The 20993-nt window shown below is 44.3% G+C and overlaps 1 protein-coding gene across 2 annotated transcripts; it reads left to right on the top strand.

The window, feature by feature from the left end:
* Positions 1 to 238: 238 nt before the first annotated feature.
* LOC104957331 (zinc finger homeobox protein 3-like) lies at positions 239 to 17809 on the top strand. 2 transcript variants are annotated; one of them, XM_010784962.1, is made up of 11 exons: positions 239 to 500; positions 2885 to 4583; positions 4668 to 5206; positions 5313 to 5526; positions 6186 to 6293; positions 6446 to 6579; positions 6764 to 6874; positions 8470 to 8620; positions 8779 to 13493; positions 13997 to 14665; positions 14763 to 17809. In XM_010784962.1, exons 2-11 carry the CDS (start codon positions 2921 to 2923, stop codon positions 14877 to 14879), a joined length of 8421 nt encoding a protein of 2806 aa, XP_010783264.1. In that variant the 5' UTR covers positions 239 to 500; positions 2885 to 2920; the 3' UTR covers positions 14880 to 17809. The 2 variants fall into 2 exon arrangements, with proteins under 2 accessions (XP_010783264.1, XP_010783257.1); XM_010784955.1 differs by having other exon boundaries at positions 6443 to 6579.
* The last annotated feature ends 3184 nt before the right edge of the window (positions 17810 to 20993 follow it).

The following is a 20993-nucleotide window of genomic DNA, read 5'->3' as shown; positions in this document are numbered from 1 at the left end:
TAAAATATTTTCCTCTCCTCCTTGTCCCCTTTATGCGTCCTCTGTAGCCTCTCCCCCTCCCTCCTTCCTTCCTCCCTCCCTCCCTCTCTCTCGCGGAATCCTATTGATCCAAACGGGCTAATTAGCGGTGTCTGCGCAATTACGCACATGCGCACTGGGCGTAATCTCAGCCATTTTTTGAAGGAAACTAATTAGCAGGAATAAAGAGCCAAGTGTTTTTCCCCCCACAGTGATCAGAACTCATTCTACCTCTGGAGCTCGCACAAACCCCTCCGTCCCCCATCTTCTGTTTACTACAGCCTATATGTAGCTTTAATTACACTGTTGTTTGGTAACAACTTGGACCCCGCTGCTCTCTCTCCCTCTCCCCATTTTTCCTCCTGGCTCCGTACAAACGCAGAGGATCATTCATAAGGAATGAGTGGGCTCTCTATACGATTGTTTTCTGGACTACTACACACTGAGCGTACGGAGCTTTGTACCAGAGCAGCTGAAGAAATGTAAGTCTGTCATTTGTTTACGATATTATAAGGGACGGGAGGAAGCAACCCGGCGGTGGGGAGGAAGGGGTGTTTGCTTATAGCAGCCTGTAAATCGCACAAATATAGCTTTTGTTGATCTGCTAGTGCATTGAGTCACCTGTTACTGGGGACTGAACTCGATCACTCTTGGTTTCGCTGAATCGGAGTGTGGTACGGTGCGGTCCACTGTAAACAAAGGCTCAAGTAGTCTGCAGGCTGAGTGTTGGTCAGTGACTTGACAACACAGACAGGGGCAGGGAGTAAACTTCAGGTCGCTGCATGTCCGGTATTCGCTATTTGCATGGTACCCAAAATAATGAAAATGTACCTTTTATACTTGAGTATAGCTGTGTTCGGGGTCCTCACGCAGAACAGTTGCATTCAAAACAGCATTTGTCCATGTCCACCTATATTTGTCCAGGTCTTTTAAACAAACTAAATGCATTTTCTTAAAGTATAGCCACACAACTCTTCTCTTGGTGTCTCTCACCTTCACACCCCTTTCTCTCTGTTCTTCACACACACACACACACACACACACACACACACACACACACACACACACACACACACACACACACACACACACACACACACACACACACTTTCCTTTAGCTGTTTGATCAAAATGTTATGTTGCAGAATTGCTTCTATTCAGCCCCAACAACAAATATTTATTTTTTATTAATATTTTAATTATTTAATCTAATTTCAGGTGTTTTGTGTGTACATGCATACTGTAATTGACATTACACAAATCATTTTGCAGTGCACAACAGGATTTACCTACATTATCACAGATGTACACACACACACACATTGTTAAATGATGGTTTCCCGCACTTGGGATCAATAGAGAGCCAGGAATGTTTGTATAAATAGTTACATTGCCGATAGACCCAGGTTATTGATTGCAGTGTAAATGAAAATCTTTATCAGATTAGAGGCTGTTCTCAGCTGCTGGCAGTCAGGCTCAGCCCCTCAGCACTATCCGGCGGGACAGTGGACAGCTGCAGTGGGCAAGGGTCTGTGGCCTGTGACATAAACACAGTACATTAAAGCACTATCAGAGTGCCGATATGGCCATATATCTTTAAGGTGCAGAGAGGGGAGAGGAGGTGGCTACAGGAGAGACGGAGAGAGGGTGTTTAAGCAGGGGGAGGAGGGGGTGGTTGGTAGAAGGAGAAGGTGAAAGGGTACATTAAGGTATCTTCTTGATTAAAAAAAGGTCAGTAATGAGATTGTGGGACACACAGAGTGAGAGATGTATCTGTCTCATCTGGCATCCATCTGTCAGCGACAGACAGACAAGGAGAGGCCCGATTTATTAATTTTAGGGAAGACTCCAGTGATGCATGATTGTGTTTATGATTAAAAATCTTTGTCAAACCTCATTGATTAATTTCTTTCATTTAAAATGAATAACATGAATGTTTATGGTCATCTGTGTATGATAAAAACATCATTGCCCTTTGTTAGTTTTATTAAAACCAGACTATTTCAAAAGCAAGTAAGAAATGCATTCTTAAAATAGAGAATGATTCAACATTGCTATTCATTTTTTAAACACACTCAATCCTTAACTATAAATGCACGATACATAGAATATTAGTCCATTACAAATCACTGTGTGTTGATAGGAAATGGGATTTACAGGAGGTGTAACAATGTTAAACACACATGAGAGGAGAAATATAAACAATGCACTGCAACTCCATTAAACATTACCTCATAAATTACCACAGATTTTAATCAACATTGTCAACAAAAAAGAACATAAACCCATCCAATTATTTATTGTATTTGGAAACAAATGAGATTATCCAGGTGTTTATTGAATTGTGACCACCCCCTGTGTTTTCACTGCGTGTTAGAAAATGGATTCTACTAAACAGAGATGCCTTTCCTCTCATAATATTTCCGTACCAATGCAAAGCAAATTATGCAGAGACTGATACACTGGCTTTAAAAACTGTTCTTTTATCTGCTTTTATCTAAGTGTGGCAATTTAGTAGAAGCCCTTTAGCTCAGAAGCATTCGGTTCTTTATTTAATCCTATCCCCTGAGAAATATCATAGACCTCCTGCGTAGCCCTTACCCGCATTCCTCTACCTAGTTTAGCGCTCAGGCTATTGATTTTCCCATTAAGGGCTAACGCTAACCCCTGAGTAACCAGCCTCTGTATTGCGCACTGTGAAGGCAGTATTGAACAGATGCTATCCAGGGACTGTGATCAATGGCCTCAACTGTTATGCAATATTATTTACATGACTCATGTATTTAATTTTCTCCTCTTTTTTTCCCCTTCACTTTTTTCTGTCTCTGTCTATCCTGCTCTCTCTTTCTCTGTATCTGAAACACAGGTGGGGTAGTAATGCCTGGCATCTGTAGCCTCTGGTATGGACAGCGGTGAGGGAGGGGATGGAGGGGGAGGAGAGGAGAGAGATGCTGACCTCAGTCCCCAGGCTTTATCTCTTCCTCTCCTGACCCAAGCGGTCATTCCAGAGCAGGGGTCATCTTCTCATACCTCAGCCATGGCCCCTGCCAAAGAGCCCCTGACCCTGCCTCAGCAGGAGGAGGAGGGCGCAGAGGGGTCCCAGGCTAGAGAAGAGACCCAGGGAGGAGAGCAGAAAGAAGGAGGCCGACTTTCACAGCAGAATGAAGCGTGTCAAAAGCAGGGGATGGAGGAAGATTCCGGGGAAGGAAATTTGTCAGGGCAAAGAAAGGAAGAAGGGGAGGTGCGTGTAGGTGTAGAAGAGGCGTTAGTTACAGGGGGCCTCCCAGCAGTCCTTAGCAGCAGAGGGGAAGAGGAGGAGGAAGAGGAGGAGGCCATCTCAAACCAAAGCCAAACCAAATCCAAATGTTCTTTATTACCTCAACAGAGCCAGCACAGCTCTTCTTCCAGCACGGCAAAGGCCAGTGGCAACCACGACAGCAAAATAGCCGCTTCTCCAAAGCCCTCCCCCACTCCTTCCACCTCTCCAGAGCCCTCCCCTTTTCTTTCCACCTCTCCAAAGCACTTCACTTCTCCGTCCTCCTCTTCTGCCCTGCTGAGCGAGACAGAGGTAAAAGACATTAAGGGAGATCAGGGCTGGATTTCTGGGTTTCCTCAGAGCTTTAATTCCCAGCAGTCTACTATGGCTTTCCCACTGGCATGCACAGAGCCTGCCAGTCCACCTGCCGAGGATGAGGATGGGTCGGCAGGGGTTCCTCACTCTTCCATTTCCGATAGAGATGGTGCCAAAGCTCCAGAACCAAATGACATCCAGCTAGACACAGACGTGGATGAAGAGAGAGACAAAGACGAAGAACAGAAAGAAGCTGTCCTTAAAAACCTCAACCAAGACCTCTCTCCTAATTCACTGACCAGTCACATGACCATAATGCACTCACGTAACTCCTGCAAGACACTGAAATGCCCCAAGTGTAACTGGCACTATAAGTCTCAGCACACACTGCAAGTCCACATGAAAGAGAAACATCCAGAGACGGGAGGCCAGTGTGTGTGTGGCGCCTCCGGGGGAAAGTGTGTGTGTGGCGGTGCAACACGAGGTGTGTGTGGATATTGCACTTCCGGGAAACCCCATCCTCGCTTGGCCCGTGGCGAAACCTACGCCTGTGGCTACAAGCCCTACCGCTGTGAGGTGTGTGACTATGCTACTTCATCGAAAGGCAACCTCAGCATACACATGCAGTCGGATAAACACCTTAATAACGTCCAAAGCGGTGGACTCTCCAACGGTCACATGCAAACTCCTCTCATTACCAACAACAGCAGCACCTCCGACAGTCACACAGTGGATGAGCCAGCATACAAACCCCCACTCTCTACCCCCACACCTACTCCCCAGCCCACTAAGCTCACACCACCTGCACACACTCACTCTCACGGTAAGCGTTGGCGGTGTGATGTGTGCGACTATGAGACCAGCATTGCCCGCAACCTGCGCATACACACCACCAGCGAGAAACACACACATAATATGCTACGGCTCCAGAGAGGTTACTATCTGTCTCACTGCAGGAGTCTAGCCCCGCAGCTGAAACACCTACAAAACCCAGGTGAGTAATGCATTGCCTGCTGTTATCCAATTAAAAAATATTAAATAAATGAAAATTCTCACAGAAGATCTCTCTGTTTCCTAGGTGCCGAGCTCTCCTTAAACATGCGACTGACCAGTCAACAAGTCGCAGATCAGCCAGTCGCCCTCGGGTCTACACTGACCCCTTCTCCCTCCCCCTCCCCCTCTCCCCCTCCAGCCTCATCTATGTCCCCCACTGAACCCCTCTCCCAGGGTGTGTTTCAATGCCTTGTCTGCTCCTGCTTTTCGTCCGACAGCTTAGAGTCTGTGGAGCAGCACCTGAACGCCCCTCGCTCCCTGCCCCAGTCTGAGTGGTGCTCCCTCGTTGCTGGAGGCTGCCACTGCAGGCTGTGCGGCTACACCACCCCGCTGAGGGCTAACTTCTCCTTGCACTGTCAGACTGACAGACACCGCACCCGGTACCAGCTGGCTGCTCACCTACAGGAGGGAGGGGACAGGGGTCAGGAGGGGGCTGCCCTTATTGCTAAGGGCAACCCAGTCCAGCTGAGGTGCAACCTGTGTGACTACATGACCAGCAGTTTTGACAAGCTACGAGGACATTCCCTCAATTCACACCATGAGGCCAGTGTCCGGGTTTACCGAGTTAGTACACGCACATTAAAACTCAAGCATTTGAAACAAACTTCATTAATTTATAAAAATGTCAATAATAATCTTTTTTTTCTCCCGTCTACTTCATTACGTTTAGTTCCTGATGCAGTATGATGGAGAGGTTGATGGAGGTTCGTGGCTGTTCCATTGTCTTTTATGCAACCACTCCTCCTCTTCTAAGCTCCAAGTACTGAAACACAGTCAAACCCCAATCCATCAGCAGAGGGAAGGGCTACTACAGCTGCAGCCATTAGGCGGGGAGGAGCTGGCAGCCATTTTTACCATCAGGAAAAAACCTGATGGTGTCACAGGTGAGAATATGAAACGTTTGGCTGTATTAGATTTCATGTTGCACGTGCTGTTGCTGACATCAGTGAGCAGACAGGGGATTAAGATGAAAAGAGGGAGAACATGTAATGGCTGTTGCTGAGATATTGATCAAGTAAATTGATTTGTCGATACACATCCTTGTTATATCCCCAATAACCCCTGACAACAGCTAACTAGCACCTGCTAATCAATGGACCAATACAAATCCCCTGGATAAGAATGGGGGAGGTGGGGGCTGGTCACCAGTCTGTGGTCTGTTAAAGAGACACTGAATTTACATTGTCTGGAGCAACTGAACTGCTGGCACAAACTCTAAAATTAGTAGTTCAACACTTAAGCTTTGAATTAAATATATTCTGTGATTTGTCTATGTGCAAATTAAGACTTATCGAGGTGAACTGATGTGTTGTAAGTCCATATTACCTCTACTCCACCTCAGAGGAGAATCTAATGGAGAATCAATACTTGATCAATAGCGTATGGAGGAAAGTAAGACGGATGAAGTGTGGTCCAAACACATCGGCCTTTTTGAAGGATTCTATCTAAAGGATAATACAAACAATGGGCATGATCATTTGTGAATATATTGTTTGAGGCACAATGTTTTTGTAGCATAATTATTTGTCATTTACCCTCCCAGGAGAGCTCAGTGACGATTTGGACATTTCCAGTGAGATCACCACTGGTCCTTTGGACACAACCAAAGACAGTTATACCTTGGAGGCGAAGCAGATTTCTGAGGAGACAGGTGAGGCCGCTTATACATGTATTACAATTCATCACAACATACAACATATCAAATGACAGCATGATTTCAAATGATAGCATGATGCTTGTATGTTACATACATTGTTTATATCAATCTGTTTACGTGGTCATGTTACATTTTAATTGAAGTAGAAACCAGGGAGGAGGAAAGAGAGAAGCGGGAGTCACTGCTCTCAGTCAAGCGTCCAGCCTCTGGATGCGAGGAAATGGAAAACTCAATATTAACCAAACGCCCAAGAATACACCAGCAAAATCCGAACCAGCAGGTGAGCAGCTGACACACATTTTAATCATTGAAGCATGTCTACGTGTCCACAAATGTAACAATCAAGAAAAACATGCTGTTTTTGTGTAATTCCAAGAACCCATGGACTCTTTCGGTTGTCCAGTTCAACGATATTTAAACCAGTTTTCTCACTTCTCTTTCTTCTCGTCTCTCAACTCTTTTAGACTGTCCAGTGCCCTTTGTGCCAGGTGAAAATCCCCCACCCTCACATCCGACAGCATCTCTCACATGTGCACAGTGTGGCGCAGGACTGTGTAGACAAGCTCATCAGCGCAGTAAGTGTATGCAAGTGTGTATTTGTTGTATTTGCGTTTGTCAGGAAGCAAAAGAAAACGAGAAGGCAAAGCGTTGGGGGATGGGGGAGAGTGAAATGTAGGGAGACAATTCCATTAAGAAGGCACCAGAGAGAAAGGCAGCGCTTTTTTTAATGCATGTTTAAGTAGCTCCCCGCTATCATCTTTGATGCAGCCGTGCATTTTGTGTCTATGTGTATGTGCGACTTTTAAAGTGGAAGAGAGAGGGTCTGACTGAGTGACTGAGGGGAAAGCCAGTCTTTCTATAATGCATGTTTAAGTAGCCCTCTATTACCAGAAGTGCAGTCAAGCTAAAAAGGGGCCCCCATGCTTTTTACTGTGTCTCTCCAACTAACAAAGACTGGTCATCTATCCACATCACCATCCTCCATCTCCCTGGCCCGTATGCTAAGTGGCCTTTGTCTCTTGCGCTCTTCGCCTCCACTTGACTGACTGCTTTTCACCCTTTCTCCCCTCTGCTGTCCCTCCCTCCCCCCTCCAGCTACTCCTATCATTCCTATTCAGCAATCTCTGTCCCTGCCCCTCCCTTTCTTTCTCTCCCGAGCTCTCTCTCAATTTCTTATGCGTTACCCCTCCCTTGCTCACTCTCTCTCTGAAGCAGTTTTTTTTGTTCATTGCCCCATACTTTCTCCCTCCCCTCTCCGTGCTCTCTCTCTTTTTCATATTCTACCCCCCCACCATCGTCCTCCCTCCTTCCCCTCCCTCCCTCACTCTCTCTGATAGTAATTGAGGTTCATTAATTCAGACTGAGGTGATGATGGCCATTATGTACCTTGCTTTCCAATTACGCTCTCTAGATTAAGCCTGACCTTCAGTTCTCTCTGCAGTGTGTGTGTGTGTGTGTGTGTGTGTGTGTGTGTGTGTGTGTGTGTGTGTGTGTGTGTGTGTGTGTGTGTGTGTGTGTGTGTGTGTGTGTGTGTGTGTGTGTGTGTGTGTGTGTGTGGTTGTTCTTCTCTTTCTATCATATGAAGCTGTTAAGCAGAGAAAACTCTTGTCATGTAAATCTCATCTTTTGCTGTCCATCCTTTCCTAAGGGTAGCTAGCTGTTCGCATAGATATAGTATTTTCTCTCAGTGCTCGAAGCTGTGGAGATGGAGGTTTTCTATATGAAGAATGATTTTTAAATAAATTCATTATTCAGCTCAGTAAAGTTTTATTAAACCCTTGGGGCATGTTGGAGGGTTTCATAGGAGCTGAAGGGCAGACCCACATATCTCAGCCATATACACTTATTACCAAATTGATGGGCCTTTCTGTCTCTACTGCTGTGCAGGCAGGTGCAAGATGTAACAATACACTTACAGATTCACACTTTAATGTTTTATGATATTAGGACAGGGTGTGGAGGCACTCATGTTTATACATCTTGATATTTGCTTGCTATTATGCTCTACAATTAAATGTTTTATTCATAATGTTGGATTAAGAAAATATGCTAATACCCAATTTTTCTTTCAGTCTGAAAGTTAAAATAACACTTAGTGTTACTAGAAATCCCCCCCCCCACCCCAAAAAAAATAAATAATCAAAATTGACAGGCTTTTTTCCCCTTGCAGGTCACAAAGTCTACGGAACAACCACAGGCTCAGGTGCAGATGGAACCAGAGACAGATGATAGTCAGAAAATTAAAAACACCAAGAATAACCATGCAAATTGTTCCCAAACTGCTGATTCCTTTATCTCAGATGATTTACAGAAAAACAAAGGTTGGTATAAATTGCATTATAAATCTGACCATAAGTTAGATATTACTTAAGGAGTTGTGAATTCCAAATTATTTCATGTTAATTTGTGGAAAACTTTTTTTTGTTGGCATTTATAATTTTTTTATATTACCATTTACCATTTTATATGCATTTTTCAGGCATTTCAGTGGAAAACACTGAGGGAGATGTAGCCGCACCCAAAGATGTCACAGCTCTACTCACCCCACCCTTAGAAGATAACACCACTCACCCTTCCAATAGCAGACTGGCTTCTCAATCCCCAACTCAGACCCCCCCCTCCTCCCCGCCCATGTCCCCGCCTGGCGACACCCCTCCTCTTTCTGATCGCCATGGTTACCGGTTCCGTTGCAGCAGGTGCAGCCTGGCGTTCCCCACTCAGGAGAAGCTCCAGCTGCACTGGCAGTACCATGCCATGAGGGCGGCGACAGAGTGCCCCCTCTGTTCTAGACAATGCCGAAGTCAGGAGGCCCTGCAGAGACACATGCAGAACACACACTCACAGCTTGGGTCACAAGGGCCGAATACACTCTTACCAACTCACACTGCTCAATACATGGAGCACAATAAGAGTTCAGTCCTACAACATTTAAGTTTATCCCCTCAAGTGGGTGAAGAAGCAGGAGAGGCTGAGGATGAAGAGATAGAGGAAGAGGCACTAGGCATGGAAGTAAAGGAGGAACAAAAAGAAGAAGTACAATTTAAAGAGAAGGCAATAATTGGTGAAGTTGATGGAGATGAGGAGGATGTAACTGAGCCAGAGAAAGGGCCACATGAGGAGATAATTTCAGAACCTAATTCCAGCTCTCTTTTCAAAAGGAGCTCTAACCCCACAATGGACCGCTATCTGGATCCAACCAGGCCCTATAAATGCACAATATGCTCTGAATCTTTTACCCAGAAAACCATTCTTTTGGTCCACTATAACTCTGTGTCCCATCTCCACCGAGCCAGAAGAGCCCTGCAGGACTCTGGCACAGGTGTTGCTGCCCCTGAGGCGCCCCGTGGCCCAGATCCTAGGCCCTACCGCTGCAGGCTGTGTGGAGTTGGCTATAGCCAGAGCTCTACACTGGACATACATCTTCGCTCGGTCCTTCATCAAACTAGGGCTCGTGCTGCCAAGAACTCAGCTCCACAGACCCCAGCATCTACTGTAGCTTCTTCAGTGTCAGTGTCTACTACTGTAACCCAAGCTGCTACCACCAGAGAAGAAACATCCAAGCCTTTTACCAAACGGGCAGATGTTGTGGGCTCTTCAACCTCCTTACTATTAGGCCCTGGCTTAGCAGCCGATGCCAATCAAACCCGTTCAAAAACACCTGACAGCCGGCAGGCTAAAAAGAGAGTGGCTGAACTTATAGCATCAAGGAACCAGCTAATGCTAATACAACAGCAACAGTTAGCCCAGGCTCAGGCACAGGCTCAAGTTCAGTTACAACAACACACAGCTCTGCTCCAGTCTCAACTGATGCAGCAACTTCCATTTGGGACAGAGAATCTTCTTAAACAACACTTTTCTCTGGCACCAGACAGCTTGCTCTCTCTGCAGCAGCAACTTCTTTTGCCCTTTTACTTATCTGGAGACATGCATCTTAATGCAGAGTTAAATGCGAAAAGCCTAGAACTTAGTCAGCTAGTATGTGCCACCTCCATCCCAAAAGAACAGATAAAGGCAGAAATAAAAAGGGAGTTCCAACATCAAATAGAAGAGAAACCAACCCAGACACAAAGTTCAAACTCAGTTGTAAGCCAACTTATGGATCATGTGCAGTGTGAAGCCAACGTTACAACTGGCTTCAGTGGATCAGCCAACAACCATTCAGGAAGAGAACAGAGCAATTTTAGTTTTGAGGGAGAAAAAGAAGAAAGGCCTGCTCCTACTGTCAAAAATGAAAGTCAGAAGAATGAAACAGATTCTTCTTCATTTAATGATCATGGATTGCAGTGTCCTCCTCCCAGAGTCCCCTACGCTGCTGTGAATGGGGAGCCTCTTCGAGCCCTGCTGCAGAGTTATGGACATGAGTTGGCCCTGCAATATATACAAAGCAGACACAGACACCATCCGCAGATATCAAATCATATGATCCCAGAACAGGACTGCTTTGATATCAACAAGATGGAGGCATATTCAGAAGAACAAAGAGTTAAGTTAGGTGGACTACAGAATGAAAAGATTGAAAGCTCTAACAAGAGTCACAAAGAAGCAGAGGGCAATACAGAGACAGAAAGTTTGCCACAAGAGAAAAAGGTGAAATATGAAGAAGCCCCTAAAAAAGAGAAAGCCTGTTGTGGAAAAGGGGAAAAGTGTACAGACTGTGGCAAGTTTTTTTCAGATGCCTTGATTTTAAAAAGCCACAGGGAGTACATTCATAGGATGCTGATTCCAACACCTGCACTGGAGAGGTTTTCTAGAGAATACAGGCTTCAGTATGACCAGATGTACCCTCTTACGCAGCCTACATTTGGGGAGAATTCAACTACTTTAGCTGCAGCCCCAGTAACATCCTCAGAACCAGAACCCGATCCCGCAGCAGAACCAGTTATGCCCCGAGTTAAAAGCATGTCACCCTCCCCTGTACCTTCATTTTCAGATCCAATAACCAAAACATTTCCTCAAGCTACAGACCTAACACCTAAAGGCCCAACGCCTTCCCCTCCTCTATTTCCTTCTCAACCTCAACAATTTCCAAAACAAGATGCATCCATAACATCTGCGACAGCTACTTCTGAAACCACATCCACAGCAAATTCAATGCCTCTTACCTTACCTACAATGCAAATGCTTCCTCTTTCCTTGCCTCAGCTTCCAATGCTTTCCCTACCCCACATTCCTTTTCCCATGGATCTCCTGCCTTCAGTTATGATGCAGTCTGCAGGTTTCCAGTCCCAGCAGTGGTTAGACTCCAGTGTGAACCCTGAGTTTGCAAAACTCTTCCAATCTCAGCTCAACCAAGCACTGCTAGGCCAGCAGCAACAGCTCAGCCCTTCTGTGCAAGGTCAGCTAACACAACTCAACTCTGCACTGCTGGGTCAACCATCTCAACCAAGCCCCCTCCAAACAAGACAGCAACCCCAAGTCAGCCCATCAACACTCGAACAACAGGGTAAGCGAACACGAACCCGTATCTCTGAGGATCAACTGATTGTTCTGAAGAAACACTTTGATATTAACACCCTCCCTAGTGATGAAGAGATCAACAAAATGTCTGCTCTCTCAGGATTGGCACATAAAGTCATAAAACATTGGTTTCGCAACACCTTATTTAAAGAGCGCCAGCGAGACAAGGATTCCCCGTACAATTTTAACAACCCACCAATCACAGCACTGGAGGAGACGAGAGAGGTAGCACAAGACAAGGCTCTGTCACTTTCCCCATGTTCACTGTCCCCAGCCCTTCCAACCAATACCTCCCAAGAGCCCCAGACAACAGACCAAGAGAGAGTAGAGTTTCATAGGGGCCGACGCTCTTCAAGAACCCGCTTTACGGAGCAACAGCTGGAGACCCTGCAGGGGGTGTTTGAGGCAACCCCCTACCCCAGAGAGGAAGAATATGACAGGTTATCTACTTTGTTGTCCCTCCCTAACAGAATCATTGTTGTATGGTTCCAAAATGCAAGGCAGAGAGCCCGCAAACATCAAGACAGGGGGACAGAAGATCGTTTAGAGGGGAACAACCAGCTTGACAACCTTCACAGACAGAGAAATGGCAGCTCCAAGAATGATGATGATGAAAACAGCTGTGAAGGACAAAGTGAATCTCACAATGACAATTCCATGGATCTGACCTATGAGTATTATACCAACCCTGACTCACCTGCCCTTGATTCATCCTCTCACTGCACAGAAAGTGACAATTTAACAGCCAAAGGTGAACCAATGCCTGTTAATAGGAAACAAGAAGATAAAACAATATATTTCCAGGCTAGCAAGAGCTCACCTCTTTTGCAAACTCAAAATGGAATTTCAGATGCAGACATCCAACGTAAAGAAACGGTCCAAATGATGAAAACAGGGTCCTCTCCACAACCTGAGCTCAAACTGCAACCAGCAACTATTTCAGAAGCCCCCCAGCCTTGCTCTCCCTCCTCTTCACAAAAAATGGTTTCCTCCATTGAATCCACAGCTCGTTCCAGCCAGATGCAGACACACAGCCCTTCTTCTGATCAAGCTGTTGAAAAGCCAGCTGATACACCACCTCGTTTTCCTGCTTCTCCAGAATCTGAAACAAGCCTCATTAGGCTGCCTGATGCCTCCTCTGCTCCATCCACTGAAACTCAGCTAAACAACCAGATCCAACCACAACCCCAGGCTCAGTTCCAGTGCAGTCTCTGCCCAGTGACCTTGCCCTCCATCCAACTTTGGCAGGAGCATCAGACCAGGCACCTCCTGGCAGCTCAGTCCCAGGTCCAATTTCTCCACTCTGGATTTTCAGAACGAACCATGCCTTACATGATGTTACACCCTAACTCTACCCTGATGGCCAGCCAAATGCTTTCTGGTGCTATGTCCCAGATGCATCCTAATCCCACACATCCCATGATTTCCCACCTAAACAGCTTACAAATTCAAAACACACTCTCTGATCACTCCAGTAACCCCCTTACCAGCCTTTCTCAGAGTTCCCTGTCACCCATTAAACAAAGTTCAAAGCTTTTGTCAGAGACTAGTTTTGAAAGCCAAAGGAGTAGTAGAGAGATTGAGGAGGATCACCGAAGGGATAAGCGCCAGAGGACCACCATCACCCCTGAACAGCTTGAAGTGTTGTATCAGCGCTACAGCATGGACTCAAACCCAACAAGAGGAGTCCTGGAAGGCATTGCACGAGAAGTAGGCCTCGCAAGACGTGTGGTTCAGGTATTTTATGGATTTTCTTTTTGTTTAAACATGTGCACATTTGTATTAGGGAAATGCAAGGCATAAACAATTACTTAAAGGTGGGGTGTGTAATTTATTTCAGAAACACTTTTTGTTATATTCCATGGAATGCTCTTAACATCTCGATAGCAATGAATATATTAAATGCTTTGACAATAAATACATAACATTTTTTAATTTGTGGAAGCCGTGGCACTGTAAAAAGCACGACCAATAATTTTAGCCGGCCCAGCCAAAACAACTGGATGGCCTACCTGCCTGTCAGCCTTCCATCTGTGCACAAACTTATCTCGTGCCCTCATTGGTCATGTCCGCGTTCGTGTGTGTTGGAGGAGGGGCTCTGTAAGGAAGTGGCAGATTTTTTCCGGTTGTGTATTTTTAAATTCTAGCGCACTCGAGCTGGTTTCTCCATTCTTACCTACCCCACCTTTAATGTTTTAGTCTATATTGAATTTTAAAACATGCTTAACTCTTCTTTACAGGTGTGGTTTCAGAATACACGAGCCAGAGAAAGAAAAGGACAGTTCCGATCAATGGGGCCAGGATCCAGCTTCAGCTTGGGCTTGAACCACCTGCGCTGTCCATTCTGCAGGGCTCTGTTCAAGGTAAAGAGTGCTCTGGATGCCCATATGAGGTCACGCCACTGGGCCGAGGCTGAAAGAGCCGGATACAACTTATCAATGAGCAATGGATCCAATGGGCAGACTGGGATGGCCTTGTCATCTATCATGGATAGACCAGGTCCATCTATTAGGTCCAACCTCATCCCAAACCAGGGCTATGGCATCATGAACAAAGAGTTGTCTATGAAGCTTCCGATGACTTCTTTGTCTTCAACCACTGATCTGAACAACCCTGAGGAGGATGATGAATATGAAGAAGACGACGATGAGTATCCATGTGATGAAGGTTCCAGTACGGCTGATCAAGGGTCTCCTAGTCCGGAGGGATCTGGGGGTCCCAGCTCAGATTGGGGTGAAATGCAAAGTCTGCAACAGCACCAACACCATCAGCAGCAGCGACAGAGGACACAGATGAGCCACTTCCAAGTACTCCAGCTCCGAGACTTCTATAGGAGCCACCGAACCCCCAACCGACATGAGTGTGAAAGACTGGGCCAGGAGTTGGGACTGCCTCACAGAGTGGTGCAGGTAAATGATTCAAATAATTATTAATGATAAAATGCAGTTTGATAACAATTAATTGAATGGGAAATAGCTAATTTATGTATACATATCTTTTCTGCAGGTGTGGTTCCAGAACGCCAGAGCTAAGGAGAAAAGGGCCAGAAGTCTGAGCTCTGACTCTGCAGAGAGGGAGCAGGCCGAGCTGTCCGCAGGCGTGGGGGAGAGAGACAGAGCTTAGAGAGGCTGACTACGGCCCCTTTGCTTCGATCTACTACATCCTCCTCAAAACCCCTTGTGCAAGTCAACCTCTAAACATACCCTGTCCACGTTGCTGCCAAACCTGTATCCTAAACACCCCAAAGATGCCGAGCCACAGTGGCCCAAAGAGAAACTCTCAACTGAAAGCAGGGGAGAGCCCAAACCAAGTCTTCTGTACCACAGCTTTTCCCTTTTCATATTGTTCCTAAACTCTTTCCTGGTCTGTCCTTTCTTGTTGAAAATAACTCCTCTCCCTATTCCGTCAAACACCTTACTACAACCAAACAACCACCTTGATAAAAACCAACCAGATGCCACAGAGGCCAAAGAGCATTCTCCAAGTATGTGACCTCACTGCCCAGCTAGACCTGCAGTCTACCTCTCAGTCTGCATGACAGACTCACAGTGGGCCCTCCACCAGACAGTGCTAGATGACTAGCTGTGTAGCATGTAGTGCCAGTCTGTAAGAGGCTGGATAAGAAATTGTCAAAGAGATTTTAGTGTAAATAGAGCGCTCCAAAAGATAAACTTGAAGGAAAACAAAGCAGTTAACAGTGGAAGATGATGAAGATGATTAAAAAAAAACAACGGAAAAATATCCTTGAAGTAGACGGAGGTATTCGCAAAGAGCTTTTGTAAAGACTGACTCAGATTCCAAAGCTCGTAACCAAAATTTTACATGTCTGTGGATTTAGTTTCAACACGTTTGTTTTCAATAGCAAACTGCAGAGCTGACGTCTGTACAGTGAATGGGTGAGATCTCCAGCTGGCAAAAGTGAGCCGATAACCAATAGACTGATACGGTGCCAAAATGCAGCTTCACCCACCACAAGCCAATGATAAGTCTTCTGTTGTACATGTATACCTTGTATGTTCCTTTAGTGGATAACAGCCCAAATAGCACAGAACTTAAAGGCCAGTTTGTCCTGAACGGGGCAAACTATTTTTTATAGCACTCAACCATTATACTGTATATGAAAACTTTAACCAAACTCAAATTTACATTGTGCGTGTTTAGTAATAGTTTCTTAATATAAATCTTATTGATTGAGATAAACTGTCTTGCATCGATATAATATTGTCATGATTATGAAAAGATTATGACAGCTTTGATATGTTCAGGCAAGGTGACTTACTGCCTTTCCGTCCTATTTGAATATACCAATGGCTGACCAATGTTATGTGATTAATGTAAAGCTTTCTATGCTCAGGTCAACAGCTCAACATGGTTCTCCTTCAACTATGATCTTAATACTGTACTTTTCTGTTTTTGAAACAGGAAAGGCATGGTTTAACCTTGGACTAAGTATTAAAAAAATATCTACAAAAACACCTGTATTTCAAAGATCTGAGCTTTTCACCTCTGAGTAATAGATTGTTACAAAAACCTTATTGAAACTAAAGTGTTTAATGGTGTGAGGGGTAAATGTACAGTATTTAGCTTTTGTATGGTTGACTCAAGACTTCATTGGATGATTGAGACATAGCTCCCCTTTCCACTTACAGATAGGGAGCTAATGCGCAAAGCTGAGAAAACTTTGGATGTTATTGATGTTATTTTTGTACACTTAATTTATTTTCCCTCTTTCTCCGCCCCTACTTTCCTATGTTGCTCTCTACCTTTATTCCTGTGTTCATTTGCAACCAGTCCTTATTCTAACTGTAATAATGATAATATAACAATAATAGCTAAACAATAATTAATGCTTTAAGACAAAAATCCAAAGACGTGATAATACTTTAACCATATGACCTACAAAAATAAGCGCTACTGTTTACTTGACGATGTATTGCTGTTTTTAAAGATGGAAGGAGTCCCTATATCTAAGCTACTGTTTTCTGCCTCTCATAAGCACACTGGAGACTGTAACCAAAACCCCAAACTAGAGCCATGGCAGTCTGTAATATAGCGGTTAAAGAGTTTGACTTCTCTTGAGAAATGTTGCAGTTTATTTTTCTTTCTTTTTTTACCATAGTGTTGAACTTCAGCCCTTAAGGATGTCCAGTTTGCTGCTAATGTACTGTAGTTTCTAATGATACTGTAGAAAGATGCATGCTCTGATCGCTTTACCACTAGGCTTTAATGACTACAAACTGTAATGATACCTGTGATGCTGTTGATAAACTGCTCCTCTGTTATTCTGTTTTAAAACAAAGAGATATGTGGGGCTCAATTCCATCAGGTTTGTGTTTTCAGTATCATATTAATTACTCCTACTCAAAGGATAAAAATGGCTTTCCTAATACCAGAAATATTTTTTCAAGCTTCCAGTTTTAAAGAAATCTGCTTAGGGCATTAGCTTCTCAATACTTATGGATATACTGTAAGCTATTTGAAGGAGTTCAGCCCCAGACCTTCCACTGGTAAGGTGTCAGTCTTTCTGTGTTGTAATGTCTCTAGTCCATTTGTCCAGCTAAAACAGCTTTGCTGAACTTAGACTGACATCGCAGCCAACTTTCCAAAGGATGTACACTTACTAACTCTGTCATGTTTTGTTCTTAAACTAACCAATGTTTACGACAATACCAATGAGCTTTCTTCTGTACAGAAATGTGCATTCCAAATACCACAAAGGCAGTTTTTTGTATACTGATTATTTCAATTTAATTTCTGTTGTATTCTCTTGATCTTAGTGACTGTAAGATGTACATATTGGGGTCCTCTATGGTGAAGGGACTCTGTTAACCTTACTGTAGGTAAAACTATTCTTTTCTTTTTTTTTCTGGATATGTTGTTGCCATAGTGATGACCAAAAAGATACCTGTGATGTGCACCTGTCCTTATGTCCTGCTCCAGTGGTTTAGTGTGTCTCTATACTCTCCTTTCCCAAGTTCTCCCTTACTGGTGTGTGTTTCTCTTCCTTTCCCTTCCCATACTCCACTGAGCTAAATAAAGTCTGCTTTGGTGCATGCTCTTGTCTCATCCCTGTGTTTTAACCGAGAGAAGCCATTTTGTGAACGTTGTGGTATGCAAGGACGTTATAAATGTATCGTACTCCAGGTTGTATATTCCACGTCGGTGTGTCTGGCTGGAAGGCTTTTGATGTGCAAACCGTGTGTGTGTATAACACAGCAGTGTGTGGAAGGCGTTTGGTGAATGGAGCCATGACCTCTGGGGTCACTTCATTAATTACATCTGTGACATTCAGCCAGATGAGTTTCCTTTGTGACTAAATGATATGATGAATATTAACGACCTCAGATGAATTACACTGCTGCTTCTGCTGCTGATGATAATGTGTTTTACGACTCTAGGAGAGAGGGGTGTAAAATTGCACACTACAGCACATTTAGGACAAGCAGATTTTCACATGCAACATTCCAGAGAGCACAAGGTCGAGTAGTAGAGCAGGTTTTATTTGGTTATTTTTGGGTAAAACTTTCCAGTGCTTGATGTGACAACTTGCCAGAGAGAAAAACCAAAATCAAGAATGAGTTTTTAATTCTCAGAGTCTGGAAACAAACAAACTGGTATCTGGTCCTTTCCTCTAGCAGCAAACTATTCATTTAACCATTACACATGAATGCGACAGAGAAAACAAATCTGTGAAATGGTTCTGAATGTGGTTTCAGGGACCAGACAAACGGATACATAGGGAGAACAATAGCGAAGTAAACACAGAAGAGGGCTTTAGATAGCTTCGTAGCTGATGATAGCCATCTTAGAAAGTCATCCTGATCAAGTGATCCCCCACCATTTCTCCTTCTCCCTGTCCTCCCCCTCTTAATCAAATGAGTACTGTGCAGCTGGTGGGGTTGCGGCAAAAAGGGGTACGAGTGTGTGTGCAGAGGAGGTGGAAGGGGGGGGCTTTGAGGGATGGCGTGAAATTATTGCCTGCTGGTGTATATGTGTCGCTGGGGGTAGAAGGGCAGAGTAGGGGATTGGGCTGGGGTTGGGGGGGTGTAATGTCATTGCCTGCTGGTGTATCTGTAGTGGGGGCTCATTTAGATTTAGATTGGTTATGTGAGGAGAGAGCTGAAAGGCCAGCTCATGTTTATGCATGAATCCCAAAGCATGCTGCTGTGGTGGAGCCACGAGTTAAAGAGACAGAGCTGAAATACATTCGCACATTTAGATACAGCTCTGCTTCTTTGGATAAGGCTTCAGTCGAAAGCGACGCTCTGCTATCTGATGCATTTCCATCAGTGTGTGTGTCAGCCTGTTTGTGACATTGTGTATATGCAGACAGATTACATCAATGTCCAAATGAACATTATGCTGCCTCTTTAATCTAAACAAAATGAGATCTAATTTTTGTTTTAAAATGCGAACCACCCACAGCAATCCACTGACCGACTGTTTCCTGAAGATTGCTTTGGTATCTTCTACAGCTGATGCAGAGCTATACTCAGTACAAGGGTGCTTCCCACATTACACTCACTCACACACCAAAAGTCATCAGTAAATGTCTTTGAAGTAGAGTTTGTTCAGCACTTCATCAGGTATAAAGTGGTTTTTATTTGGAAATGTGGTCCCTATCCATCTTTTAAATGACTTTTTAATGGTCGTCACACCGTCCTAATCAATCATGTGGCAGAGCTGGCCTGCAAGTGCAAATACTCTCTATTTATAATTCCTCCATTCTGCTACCAAAAACTGACAATCTGTGCCTTCTTAGTACTGTAAATGAGCATACATTTTAATGAAATAGTCTTTTTGATTTTCTGGAAACATTATAAATACATCCTATTCTGATCTGAACCATGCGTAATCTGTCTTTATATTATATCCACACTCTCTAGACCGCTGCAGAAAGGTTTGATAGTATAGCTCTATACAAAATACTGCTGTTTATTGTCATTCTTTGGCGTCTCTCCATTCAAGCCCACACTTTTTTGGGGACCCCACACCATCCCCCATCCTAACTGGCACCCCCCGTCGGCCCCCCTTTAGTACTTTACATCTATAATGAGATACAAATACGCATCAGCAGGACAGTGTCTACGCCACGCGTCACTGTGTGAATATTACTCACACTTATTAGCTGGATTATGTTAATCTTTACACTCTCTGCTCACAGACAACAGACTCCCCATGATATGGGGGTGGTCACGGCAGTAAGCGTGTGCTGTCGCGTGTGTTTGTGTGTGTAAGTGTGTATGGCTGTATGTGTGTGTTGGAGTGATTGCCATGTTGTCAAACTGATCTGCATGTGAAAGGGCGGTCTAATTACATCACTTATGCAAATGAGAAATGCACATATGCACGCACCTACATACACACCACTGACAGCTTACTACTAAGGTCAAAAAGACAGTGTGAGCTATCCTCTTATTGACTAACACAAGGTGGCATCACCACCTGTCAGAGAGACATGTCTTGACATAATACAGATAAGTCACAATGGATGTTTTGATACACTCCTTCAGATAAATTAGTGTAAAGAAGTGGATGGGTCAAGCTCACAGTAGACTAAAGCACTTAAACTGTTATTGGAAAAATCTCCAACCACATATCCACTGATTAGTCTTTTTTCAGACTGAAACATTGATAGTTTCCCCGTTGGAATGATTGATTGAGTCCGACACATTTTAATTACGCCCAAATTAAATGAATCGGCTGGCGGACTATAAAACATTGCTGTTTAATAACGAGCCTCTCCATTTGCCTTTTTTTCTAGCTTCATCCAATCCCATTTTGGCTGCCTGCACCAAATAACCTCTCTCCATTTAATGATATGCAAATGAATTTTCATGAACCCCATGATCCCATGCGATGATTAAACTGAGATGACATTAGCTGCCATGCTGCTGCCACTGTCAGTATTTCTGTCTGCCTCTTTTCTCTCTTCCTATCTCTACCATCTTTCTTCGTATCCACGACAACGGCCAACTGGCAATATTAGGGCTTCATTGTCACTATTCCCCTATGAATTTGCTCTGTAAGAGATGACATTCTGCGGATCCAGTGTTATTTCAGAAAAGTTTGTCCAATGGCAACAGAGATGGAGCATCAGAGCGGGATGTTGGTTCTCACAACGGTTTGGTAGTGGTTATCCAAAGACAAACATGTTACAACAATATACAATTATTGTAATGCAGCCACATCATATAATCGATTTGGTAACCTTCCACATCTCTTCGTTTTCCAATT

The sequence above is a fragment of the Notothenia coriiceps genome, unplaced genomic scaffold (assembly GCF_000735185.1).
Source record: "Notothenia coriiceps isolate Sejong01 unplaced genomic scaffold, NC01 NC01_scaffold00000791, whole genome shotgun sequence".
NCBI lineage: Eukaryota > Metazoa > Chordata > Actinopteri > Perciformes > Nototheniidae > Notothenia > Notothenia coriiceps.
Note: the sequence above shows the minus strand (reverse complement) of the source record. Positions and strands in the feature narration are given on the sequence as shown.